This window comes from Xiphophorus couchianus, chromosome 11 (assembly GCF_001444195.1).
Source record: "Xiphophorus couchianus chromosome 11, X_couchianus-1.0, whole genome shotgun sequence".
NCBI classification, from domain to species: domain Eukaryota; kingdom Metazoa; phylum Chordata; class Actinopteri; order Cyprinodontiformes; family Poeciliidae; genus Xiphophorus; species Xiphophorus couchianus.
Window position 1 is genome coordinate 18,377,792 of NC_040238.1, and position 11,839 is coordinate 18,389,630.

The following is an 11,839-nucleotide window of genomic DNA, read 5'->3' on the forward strand; positions in this document are numbered from 1 at the left end:
ACCAGGACATGATCATTCACCTAACCTACAGTGAACGGTTGCAGCTATAATGGCAGCAAACATTGCTTCTACAAAGTATCGACTCAGAGGGCTGAATCCAAATGCAGACCACACATTTTTGTTTTTAATATTAAGATATTTCCTTCTGCTTCAATCATGCACAACTCTGAGTTTGTCTGTCACATAAAATTCCCATAACATGAACTGAAGTCTGTGGTTGTGTCATGACAAAATGTGAAAAAATTTAAAAGGTATGAATATGTTTTGCAATTTGAAATATTGTCAAAAAGGAATAAATTGGCCTTTTTTCTTCTCAATGTGGTAAATATACAACTCCGACTTTGGAAAAATTAGTCAATCCTATCTCACAATAAAGCCAATTAGCAAAATTGCTCACTTCTATATATCTCCGCTCCTGTAGAGCCTCCGTCGGCTCCTCGCAGCGTCATCCCCCAGATCAACGACACCACGCTCACGCTGGAGTGGAACGAGCCTCTGGACAGAGGCTACAGAGAGGACTTGAGCTACTCCATCAGGTGCTCTGTATGCAGGTCACCCAGGGGAACCTGTCTCCCCTGCGGAGACAACGTCAGCTACCGTCCGGCTCACGAAGGCCTGCAGGGTCGCAGGGTGGAGGTGTGGGGTCTGCTGCCTCACACAACGTACACCTTCACCGTCCTGGCGCTCAACGGGGTGTCTCCGCTCAGCACCAAGGAGCCTGCTGGTGAAAGCATCAATATCACCACCAACCATGAAGGTGAGAGACAAAAGCACTGAAGTAAAAAAAAAAAAAAAAAGAGAGAGAAGAGTTTAAATAGTCTGTATTTCGGTCGATATCTATAATCCTGCTGCTATATGTGCAGTGCCATCGCTTGTGTCTGCGATTCGGAAGAGTGACTCCACAGAGAGCAGCCTGACTCTGCAGTGGTCGGTCCCAGATCAGCCGCACTACAACGTGCTGATGTATCAGCTGCGCTACTGCGAGAAGGTAAACGCCGCCTAACCAGCGAGTGGCCATTCAGGTTCAGTCATTTATCTAGTTTGCTCATGGTTAGACTCTTCTACAGCTCTTTTAATAAACTTAATCTGGGTCCTGATCTGCTGGGTCATAAGATTAACCAGGAAGTTTTAAATTGTTAATGAAGCTTGTTGGTTTCATTAAAACCAAGCTTGGATACTCCAAAGTTCTGTACAGACAGATTTAAAGAAAACGTGAACATTATAACGGTGGCATGTTGATGATTATGATAAAGAAAGGAAAAATTAGGAAAGTCTGGTTATCATCATTGCAATATTCTACAAGAATCTTATCTGATGATTTCCTGATGTTATTTTAGAAACTGAACTAAATGGGCAAAAAGATTCCCAGTGAAGCAATGGGAGGTGTCTTCTGATTGGTTGATCCCAGTGAAAACAATGCAAACAATATGAGGCCTAAAACAAATCCCTGAGGCTCTCCCCAGCTACTAATCCTCCATCATTGGCCCCCTGCAAACCTCAAACCCTTAACTTAAAGAAATTGAACCCCAAACCTAAATAGATAATAAAGAATACTGCTAGAAGATAGAGTTCCTGTGTGACAAAAAGGACAGAAACCTTTCAGTTACAACCTGGACAGAACTGCAGCTGAGATCAAAACCTCAACCTATTTAACATCCCCAGGTTAAGACTATTTTAATGTGTCATGTTTGGAGAGTAAGAAAATCCAGGGTTACTTCAGGCCAGTTTCATTAAACATATTAAGATGCCAACGGTTTGCTTCTTTAGAAGTCTTTTTGGCTTGACCCAGCTATTTCTTTTCACGTTTTACTCCATATTCATACTTTGTTCTCGTCCAGCTTACTTCGGTTTTCTTTGGCAGGAGAGACGCAGTGAAAATCCGTGCTCATACACAGAGACGAAGAGAAACCAGGCTGTGCTAACAGACCTCCGCAGGGCCACTCAGTATGAAGTGCAGGTTCGGGCGCGCACCCAGGCTGGGTACGGCAGCTTCAGTCCTGCAATCGTCTTCCGCACCCTACCTGATGGTAAAATGTTCTTGTTTGCTCTTGCAAAAAAAACTCTCACTTCTTTTTTTTCCATTTCCACTGTGATTTTTTTTTTCTTCTTATCAGCATTCTCAATCCCTGGACTGTGTTTGCTATGCATTCATCGCCTGTGAGATAGTGTCCTTGTTATTAACGCAGATTCTTGTAATGTCCCATTTGCTACATCGGGATAAACTCTGTGGTTTGGCTTTTGCACCCATAACTTTCTGAGTAAATGTCTCTTTTTTCTTTCTTCTTTTTTTTTTTCCCCACCTTCAGGATATGACTCTGCCTCCCAGTTCTTGGTGCCTGGCATCCTTATCGCAGTCGGGATGCTGCTGCTAGTCATTTTTGTCGTCTTAGCCGTCTTCTGCCTACGGTGAGAACAAGGGGACAAAGGAAAAGAGGCTGAGAAGAAGACAAATTTGCATGGGAAAAAACCCCTGCTAAAACAACAGGAAATGTGAAAGAAAAGGGCTGGGGAAACCGAAAACCTAAAACAACCGTGACCCCCATTTTACAGTTTGGCACCACTTTGTTCTTTTGTTTATACCTATTATATCTTATCAGCGATAGATTTGCTCTGTGCTATCCTCACTTTTTTTTCCTTCTTTTTTCTACGTCTGTGAAACAGTTCAGACACAAAGCAGCGTTTGTGATTTCTTTCGCTTACGCAGCTAAAAGCTATCCTGCTCATTAGAACGTTTTCCTGAGGCTTCATTGTTTGAGTAAATAGTGTTGGATGCCACCATGGAGGGGGAGCAAGAGAGAAAGTGCATAGATCTGGTTAAGGGATAGAGACGACGGTAGAGGTAGAGGGCAGGGAAAGACAGGATGCAGTCGTCCCAGCCCTGTTTCCACAGGACAGGAGAACAATAGCTGTGACCTTGTGGCACATTCACACACACATACACCCCCCCAAACCAGCTACTGAGGCCCAGATCTGCCTCAAACTGAGGGTGGTGCTTTACTGCTATTTTAGGCTTTTGAAGTGGGAAAGAGAGAGAGAGAGACAGGAGCGGTGGAAGGCGGTGATCCAGGAGCCACAGGCTCGTTACGGTCTTGTAGGGATGAGTCCGCGCCGCCGGAATCCTAATGGAGCCGCTTGTGTCAAAGAGCGGGACCGTAGGGGTCGGCTCGGACAACAAGTCATCTTGTATTGTGCCTTTAAGGTTTCCGAGGATTGTTGAGGCCAGGCGAAGGCCTTTCAAACCGGGCCAGTTGTTGTATCAAAGAATACACAAAGTATAATTGATGGAGGTGGTTTTTTGTAAACAGAGCGCATTTTACCTGGAGAGACGTGTTTTCATTTTTTTTTTTACACTTTTCTTGTTGAAGAGTATATGTTTTATCACAATCAAAGAAACTGTTTCAAAAAGATTTTATGTGATAGACCAAACTAAAGTGGCATGTAATTGTTAAATATAAGGGAAAAAATACAAAAAATGTATACAGATAAAAAGATGTGGCATGAATTTGTAATGATTAGGTCATTAAAATGTTCCTGCATGTTGAATTGTCCCAGACGTTATCACAATAAACAACATTGTTCTGAGGCCATTTTCAAGTAATGCAGTGGCAATATAATGCAAGAACACTTTCTCAAAGATCTCTAAACTTTAAATTCTAATAAACATTGAACACTGAACTGGGAAACATTTTAAATATCCAAAATAAAGAAATAAATAAAACAAATACAATGAATTATGTAAGTAAAACTTTTCTTTTTTTTTTGTAATCCAGTTTTTAGTAGAAAGTGGAAAAAGAGAAAGACACTAAATCACGCAAATGGAAATTACTGAACTTGTTTTAATTTATTAGTGTTTAATAGATTTATTGCTTATTGTGGCAGGGCTAGTAATGATGCCCCTAAATGAAACCCAGTGCATTCTGAAAGTTCCTATTTACAACATGAAGTCCATCTTTGTGTAATTTATTCTTTATGTAAATATCAAAGTCATGAAGATGAACGAACAAATCAGACAGTTCAGGGGGAAAGTTTATTATAATTATAAAACAATCTCCAAAACATCAAAGTCCCACGGAAGAGCTGCAGTGATCCTCGGCTCAGATAGGAGAATCTGCAGATAGTCATCTCCTAGTTGCCATAAAGCATACTGCTAGAAGTCTGCCAGAAGTGGGGTATTTGACACAACAATCATGTTTAAAAGCGCTTAGACAATCGGTGTCCTCATGGACCCACTGAAATTCATGTAAATGTTTTTGTGCTGACGGCTAATGGACTGAAAAGGTGCTGCGGTCAGATGAAACCAAAATTAAACTGGCCAATCTCTAATGTAGATGATGAGTCAGACTGTACTCAGCATCCTGAAACACGGCGATGGCAGCATCATAATGTGGGTTTTGTTTACTCTTCAAAGAGAAGATTTCTTTTTTTAAAACAACGTTCCCAGATCTCCATCCAGTCCAATTGGTCTTGAGATATTTTGCAAAGAATAATGGGGAGAAATTTCAATCTCTAGATATGCAGAAATAGTGGATACTGACTACAAATGTGGGCCACACATTTCAGATTTTTCTTTTTATGAAACATTAAAAAATATATATATAACTTTTCTTATTATTCACTTCTTTATACACACAAAATCCCAGTAAAATACTGTGAGTTGTGGTTGTACGACAAAGTGTGAAAAGTTCGACTTCTTTAAGGAGCTTTTGCTGTTAACTTTGGTGTTCTTATTTCCATTTTTGATCCGTTAGCATCTACTGAAATAATCCTAACAACAGTAGCTTGAAAAAGTCTTTAAAAAAACTTGAAATACTTATTTATTCTTTGGGAAACTATGCTTGTGCCATAATCTTGTTACATTTATGCTTCTCTGTTTCCCGCTGCAGCCGACACAGCCGAGTTAAAGATCCCGAGCTGAGCGACAAAAACAGCCAGTACCTCATTGGCCAAGGTAAGCCGTTACGGACGCCGGACCTCGGCTGATTTATAACCTGTTCACGTCACAGAAACCATTCCTAATGCTGCTCATAGTTCTTGAACATTTCTTTTCTTTCCTTTCCCACGACTCTGTTTGTCCGTTTCTTGCAGGGGTCAAGGTTTACATCGACCCTTTCACCTACGAGGACCCTAATGAGGCGGTGCGAGAGTTTGCCAAGGAAATCGATGTTTCCTTTGTCAAGATAGAGGAGGTTATCGGCGCCGGTACGCTCCACTCAGGCTTTTCCCACTATTACTACATGTGTAAACCTAGTTACCTTTCTGTGAATTCATTTGGTTTGTGGCTTTCCTTTTGCCTGATTGTCCACTTAAAAAAGAATATTATTAGTCTTTATCTAATTTAGCCTTTAAAATTGATTCATAGGCATTGTCTGGGCTTCTTATTTTAAAGTCCAAATTCAATATAGTTGCACCAATAAAGCAATTAACTGATAAATATGTGGCCAACATTATTGGCCCTCATTTAAACAAAAGGACACCACTTGCTGCGAGCGAGCTTTACATTGGCTAGATAATGCGCTGATACTCATAATGTGGAAAACAGCCGCTCTAATGGGTGTTTATGTGTCTGCAGGCGAGTTTGGGGAGGTGTGTCGAGGACGGCTGAAAATCCCAGGGAAGAAAGAAAACTACGTGGCGATCAAGACCCTCAAAGGCGGCTACACCGAGAAGCAGAGGAGGGACTTCCTGTCCGAGGCGTCCATCATGGGGCAGTTCCAGCACCCCAACATCATCCACCTGGAGGGCATCATAACAGCCAGCTGTCCAGTGATGATCCTCACCGAGTTCATGGAGAACGGCGCGCTGGACTCCTTCCTGCGGGTCAGTGTGACAACAGGCGCTGTCACGCCGTCTCCCGGGCCGACACGTCCACACAGCGTCACGTCTAAAGCGTCTCTGTCCTCCCCCGCAGCTCAACGACAGCCAGTTCACTCCCATTCAGCTAGTGGGGATGCTGCGCGGCATCGCCTCGGGCATGAAGTACCTGGCAGAGATGAGCTACGTCCACAGAGACTTGGCTGCCCGCAACATCCTGATCAACAGCAACCTGGTGTGCAAGGTGTCCGACTTTGGCTTGTCACGCTTCCTGCAGGAGAACTCCTCCGACCCGACTTACACCAGCTCTCTGGTGAGGCAGCAGCCAGGACTGATTTACTCTTTACTCACAGTTCTGTTTGCCGGGGAAAGTCTCGGTGTATGTACGTGACGATTTTTAGACTTAATTGTTTGCTTTTTCTTTTTCTTTTTTTTTAAATGCAGGGAGGCAAGATTCCCATCCGCTGGACAGCACCTGAGGCGATAGCCTTCAGAAAGTTTACCTCTGCCTCAGACGTGTGGAGCTACGGCATTGTTATGTGGGAGGTCATGTCTTTTGGAGAGAGACCGTACTGGGACATGAGTAACCAGGATGTAAGTTTCAGCAAAAAACTCACATGTTGCTGCAGCTGGGTGATTTGCCCTGAAAATAAAATCTCTGATTTTTTTTTTTTTTATATTGGATCTGATTTCCGATTTTTTTGGAGGTTTTTTTTGCTTACTTTCTGTTATTAAAAAGAAATTACAGAAATATTTTTCAAAAAAGTGGCTTTTGTTTGAATCATCCCTTCTGTAGTTGAACAATGGAGTATATGAGAATTTCTGCTTAATTACAAAAATACAGCCAAAATATTAGCAAATAGGATGCAATTTTACCAGAAATAACTTACAATTATGAGAAAAAAAGTCGTTTTAATGGGAAAATAACTTAGTTATCAGGATCTAATGTGTGCATCTCAGTCTGCAGGTGTGTTTTTTTCTTCAAAATTCGTTTGGACAAAGTCTGCTTATAATAATTTGATGCTGATGTGTTGTGTCCTAATATTACAACTTTATTCTTGTAATTTAAAAAACAGTAAAAAAATCAAAGTCCAAGTAAACAGAAGCTGTTAAACAAGATGGCGCCTCACAGTGTGCTGACATCACTGTGAGCTATGGAAACCCAAAGAGAAAACTGGTGACAAAAAAAAAAAAACATTTATTCCAAAAATTTAATCTCCAAAACCCCAAAATTTAATTAATCGATAAAATCTATTTATCGCTACATCGAGCCAGTTGTAATAATCAGTTTCTGAATTTGTGCAAATTACTTACGTCACTACTTGGGTATTAAAAACTGAATTCTAGTCATCATGTTGCTAATTATATACGCCGTGTTTGCGCCCTCACTAAACTCCTTGCATCTCCGAATCGATGCGAACATCATTTAGTCGAAACACTTTGTTTGAACAGCAGCTGTTTGTCTCCCATTGTCAGGTAATCAATGCCATCGAGCAAGACTACCGGCTGCCCCCGCCGCCCGACTGCCCCTCCCACCTGCACCAGCTCATGCTGGACTGCTGGCAGAAGGACCGCTCCGCGCGTCCCCGCTTCGCAGACCTCGTCAGCGCTCTGGACAAACTCATCCGCAACCCGGCCTCGCTGAAAATAGTCGCTCAAGAAGCAGGAGGGTAAGAGTGAAAACACGCAGCTGTAGAAAATGTTGCATTTTTTCCGTTGTTCGGTGATCTAAGACTTTTGTTGTAGATGTGATGATGAGTCACTGTTTTTGTCTGTGGCTTGTCCACATGGTTTGGAGAAAACTACGCTGAAAGCTCTCCTTACTATTTTGGCTTCAGCTACGGTCAAGCAGCAACCTCTCCTCTGTTGGACACAAATCTGTTTGGTTTCATGCACAAAGAGGTGAAAGCGTCTTTCATGCCACAGAAAACCTGTAAAATTCTGTCATGATACCTGCATGAAGACAGACTAAATTTGGAAACTCCAGCGCTGATGACGTTTGCATATTTTGTCGCACTTGTTTTGCATTGTGCAGCCCTGTGTTTCAGAACGATACATTACAGCACCAACATTGAATTTATGCCAAGGTTTGTTTCAAGCTAAGGAATTATGTTGGCCATTCAACATAAAGCTTTAATATTTCATGAGTTACATTGAATTACTGTACCTTGGGCATGATTCTTTATCGTAATAAACGGCTCAAAATAAAAGCATCTGGTCAAATAAAAATGCCCTTTCAAAAAAGCTCACATATGATCATCAAAATAAAAGTCTGTCCTTTTCATTGGGAAGGTTCTAAATTGCTAATGGAGGTAAGCTAGTCATGAAAAGGAGATTATGCAAGGCCTTAAAAATAGAGTTCATAGGTGACCTTTAAAATAATTGTCTTGCTCTTTCATGGGTTAAATCATTAAACCTGCTTCAAAAATTACAGGTCTTGAAAGAGCAACCGTTTCTTATGTTGGTTCTCTGTAATGTGCCGTTATTTAGAAGCGAATGATCAAAAAGCAGTCTGGTTTTGGATGGTGCTAGTTTCTTCATAAATAGCCTTTTTTTCTTAAACTTTATTCTCCAGATATGTTGTAATCTTCACATCTTTCTTTTGTTTGTTTTTCTTTGGATTTTAGCTGCTGTTTTCGCTGATGTTTTTGTTTTCTACGCTGCTTAACTCTGACCTTTGAATCACTTAGGCATAAAAACTCCTAAATTCAAAAGATGGAATGGTGCTGTATCTGCAGAAAAAAGACTTGGCAAGGAATCTATTTTTAATTGAATATAGAGGCACTTTACTGTCAGACGAAAACATAAGTTTTCATTTGTCTTGTTTACATTTTGTAAAATCAAGTAATTTAACACAAGCAGACATAAAGTATTTACGCACCAACAATGTGAATCTCAACAAACCTCAAGCTAAAATGGAAAGAAATAGGATATCACTTCTTTAATCTTTTGGATTAAACTATTACCTATATGCTGTTGTTGTCAGACACAAAGTCTGGTCTGAAAATGAGTAACAATAAAGTCCACAAAGAAACTTGGGAAGACATTTAGTAGATTTTTGTTGAACTTTTGCTCAAAAGCTTTGTAAAACATAGGATAAAACTCAACTTTTCCACATGCTAAGCACTCTAAAACAGCTAGTTTAAAACCATCACAGTACGTATGTCTTAATGACATCAACGCAGAGGCGGACTGATCTGTTTCTGATTGACTGACTGTCGCGGTAACACACAGATAAAGTCAGCAGCATGTGTATTCCCTGATTGAAAGGGCTGCCAATGTCTCTTTCTGGGGTCATTTCACAGTCCTGACAGTAGCAGGACAGCCATTACCCTCCTACTGCCCACTCCGAGATGCCACCTCAGAGTCCTGCTGTGAACTGTCAGCCACTTGCTGTGCCCATTTCCCTTCCTTCGCATTCTGCCTGTCAGCTGGTTACATACCGCTGAAGACGCTCCACCCCTGACAAATCCCATTGTTTGTAGCCGTCAGTCAGCGCGCCTCAGATTATACCTCTCCCCACCAGCCCAACATTGCTGCAGGACGCGTGGAAGCTCCTCGCGGCTGTTTTGGTGACAGTGAATGTAAGTCATTCTTTTGTTTGTCGGCTTTCTCCACCCCCTCTACAGGCCGTCCTACCCCCTGCTGGACCAGCGCGCACCTTTGGCTCTCTCGCCGTGTTCTTCAGTCGGCGATTGGCTGAGGGCTATCAAGATGGAGCGCTATGAGGACAGCTTCCTGCAGGCTGGCTTCAACTCAGTAGATCAGCTGGCCCAAATCACTGCACAGTTAGTTTCTTCTGATCCCAACTGACTCATCTAATGTAGCTTTTAATTTTGATTGGAAGTATTTTCAGGTGCTTCAAATGCCTTTACCATCCTCCTTTTTCTGTCTGTTTCAGGGATCTGCTGCACATGGGTGTGACTTTAGCTGGACATCAGAGGAAAATCCTCTCTAGCATTCAGACAATGACCTTGCAAAACAAGAGCACGGCGACTGTGACATTCTAGCTGCTCTGCCCTTCTTCATCCTGGACGTGAACACAGCGCACAGGTGTGTGCCGCCGTGTCCTAGAGCACTCTGGATCCTTTCCTGTGACCCACTTTGAACACAAACTGAGGAAGGAGGAAGATTGTATTCACAACCAGGGAAAAGAACAAAAATGAAGAGAAAAAAATAGCAGATAAAGATGACTGGTGAGACTCGAACCAGTCACCTGGAGTAACCAGGTGGTAAAGTCATCTAGACTTTCTGTCAGATTTTTAAAAGTTTGCAGTCAGTATTTTTTACATCTAGCAAGTATAGAACCAAGTGCATCTGCCAAACCACGATGAGTGACAAATCAGTGTTTACACAGTTTCTAAAGTTTCATTCTCAAAGTGTCGTTTACTTATATTGTCCCCCCCTCTCCTCCCTCCCCAAAAGGTTCTGCTTTTAACCAAAGGAGACAAAAAAAAATGCTAATCTAAAAGTTATCCTTTGTTTCCAGTTTGCTTTTATGATTAGGAATGAGAATTTTTTTGTTTGATTCTGGCTGTCTTTTTATTAATCCTTCTGGATCACCTTTCATGTCAGTACTGCACAGTCTAATTACGGGAATAGTTTGCTTCCATTATATTTCAGAACGACCTCGTCTTTACTCAGGTGTGATGTGTAATACAGACTTCAAGGAACGCTGTACATGCCCCTAATCAGAAGCCTCATCTTCCTCAAGTCTGGCTCCCCCTTCGCCTGCTACAAAAAAATACAAGAGGAAAAATGAGGCACAAAAGAGACATTTCAGCACTTTTGTCATTTCAGAGTGATTTGTAATCTTGTGCGATTTGATGCGTTTATCCTGAGCTGTGTTTCTGTTGGATGTTTTCTGCTGGCAGCTCATTTTTGTTCTAATAAGCCAGAACAAGGACCAAGTGGACTCAAGAGACCAGAGAACACTGTAGAATTGGATTTTCCATGTTATCTGGCCTCCAAACATGCTTTTAATCGATATTAGTGATAATGTACATTTTTAATACTCTTATTCTGTATTCTCCGTCATCTCCCAGTGCCATTTATATGTCTATATGTGGTCTTAAATGACTGTTTTATAAAGCAGATATCTTTCCTGTGGGATTCAGTGTGTCTTGTTTTTTTTATACCGTGAAGTTGAAACTCCTGCTTGAAAATAAGCTAACCAGCTAACCAATAGCTGCACTAGGTTTCCATGTTAAATGCTAACCAGTAGCCAGGCAACGAGGCGTCAAGGTAACGGCTAATCTCACGAGCGCTAGCTAGTTGCAGTTAGCATGACTTCGCCTGATGAATTTGTAAGATACCCGAACAACTAAACTTAAATCATTTCGTTGGCAGCATTTTGGGTTTCCAGTAGGAATGATAAATGGCAACAGAGTGGCAGACAAGAGATAAACAATATATAATAAACACTGCAAGTTGTTCAGATGGTGAAATAGGCGGAAAACGTCGCTATAGCAACAGAGAGCTGGACTTCTAGAGGTGCGTTTAGCTACGTCGCTATCAGCCCGTCCATCAAAAGCGAAATGGTGAATGTAGTGCAGAACAGTCACAGTTGAAGCACTCTCCTAAGGTTTGACGAAAATAAAAGAAATAATCGTTTTTTAAAAATATCAATTTGATGGAATTGTGATAAAAATTACTAAAACAAAATATAAGATGGCGGCTTTCTTACCGCGACTCTTGACTTGTTAGCTTTAGGCATCGTTACAACTGTGTCGCTTTATTTAGAAATTAATTTCACTTCACGTTTTAGTATAGTGTTATTTCTGTCCTCGGTGCTGGTAAAATATTTTTAATCTTTAAACCACGTAGTGATTTACGTTTCTGTGCAGTCTAGAAAAGTATGAAATTAGATTTTAATTTTTTTCCCCTCATTTTCCTTCCTCCCTAACTTCTTGGTGTCCCTTTGTTTATTATTTATTTTTCCTTGCGTTCTTCCTTCTTCACTCCTTCCTCGTACCTTGTTTCCTTCTTCATGTCAAGAGTTCCCTTGGTTCTTTGTCTTTGGTTTTGT

The 11,839-nt window shown here is 41.3% G+C and overlaps 1 protein-coding gene across 1 annotated transcript in view; it reads left to right on the top strand.

Moving 5' to 3' along the window:
- The window catches only part of ephb4a (eph receptor B4a), a 50,342-nt gene extending 39,419 nt beyond the window's left edge, over positions 1 to 10,923 (top strand). The window contains exons 6-17 of the mRNA XM_028031516.1: positions 422 to 757; positions 864 to 988; positions 1,862 to 2,027; positions 2,307 to 2,406; positions 4,884 to 4,948; positions 5,086 to 5,199; positions 5,570 to 5,817; positions 5,909 to 6,124; positions 6,256 to 6,405; positions 7,288 to 7,481; positions 9,441 to 9,599; positions 9,713 to 10,923. Coding sequence (XP_027887317.1) covers positions 422 to 757; positions 864 to 988; positions 1,862 to 2,027; positions 2,307 to 2,406; positions 4,884 to 4,948; positions 5,086 to 5,199; positions 5,570 to 5,817; positions 5,909 to 6,124; positions 6,256 to 6,405; positions 7,288 to 7,481; positions 9,441 to 9,599; positions 9,713 to 9,821 — 1,982 coding nt within the window. The 3' untranslated portion in view covers positions 9,822 to 10,923. The remainder of the gene's footprint in view (positions 1 to 421; positions 758 to 863; positions 989 to 1,861; positions 2,028 to 2,306; positions 2,407 to 4,883; positions 4,949 to 5,085; positions 5,200 to 5,569; positions 5,818 to 5,908; positions 6,125 to 6,255; positions 6,406 to 7,287; positions 7,482 to 9,440; positions 9,600 to 9,712) is intronic.
- The last annotated feature ends 916 nt before the right edge of the window (positions 10,924 to 11,839 follow it).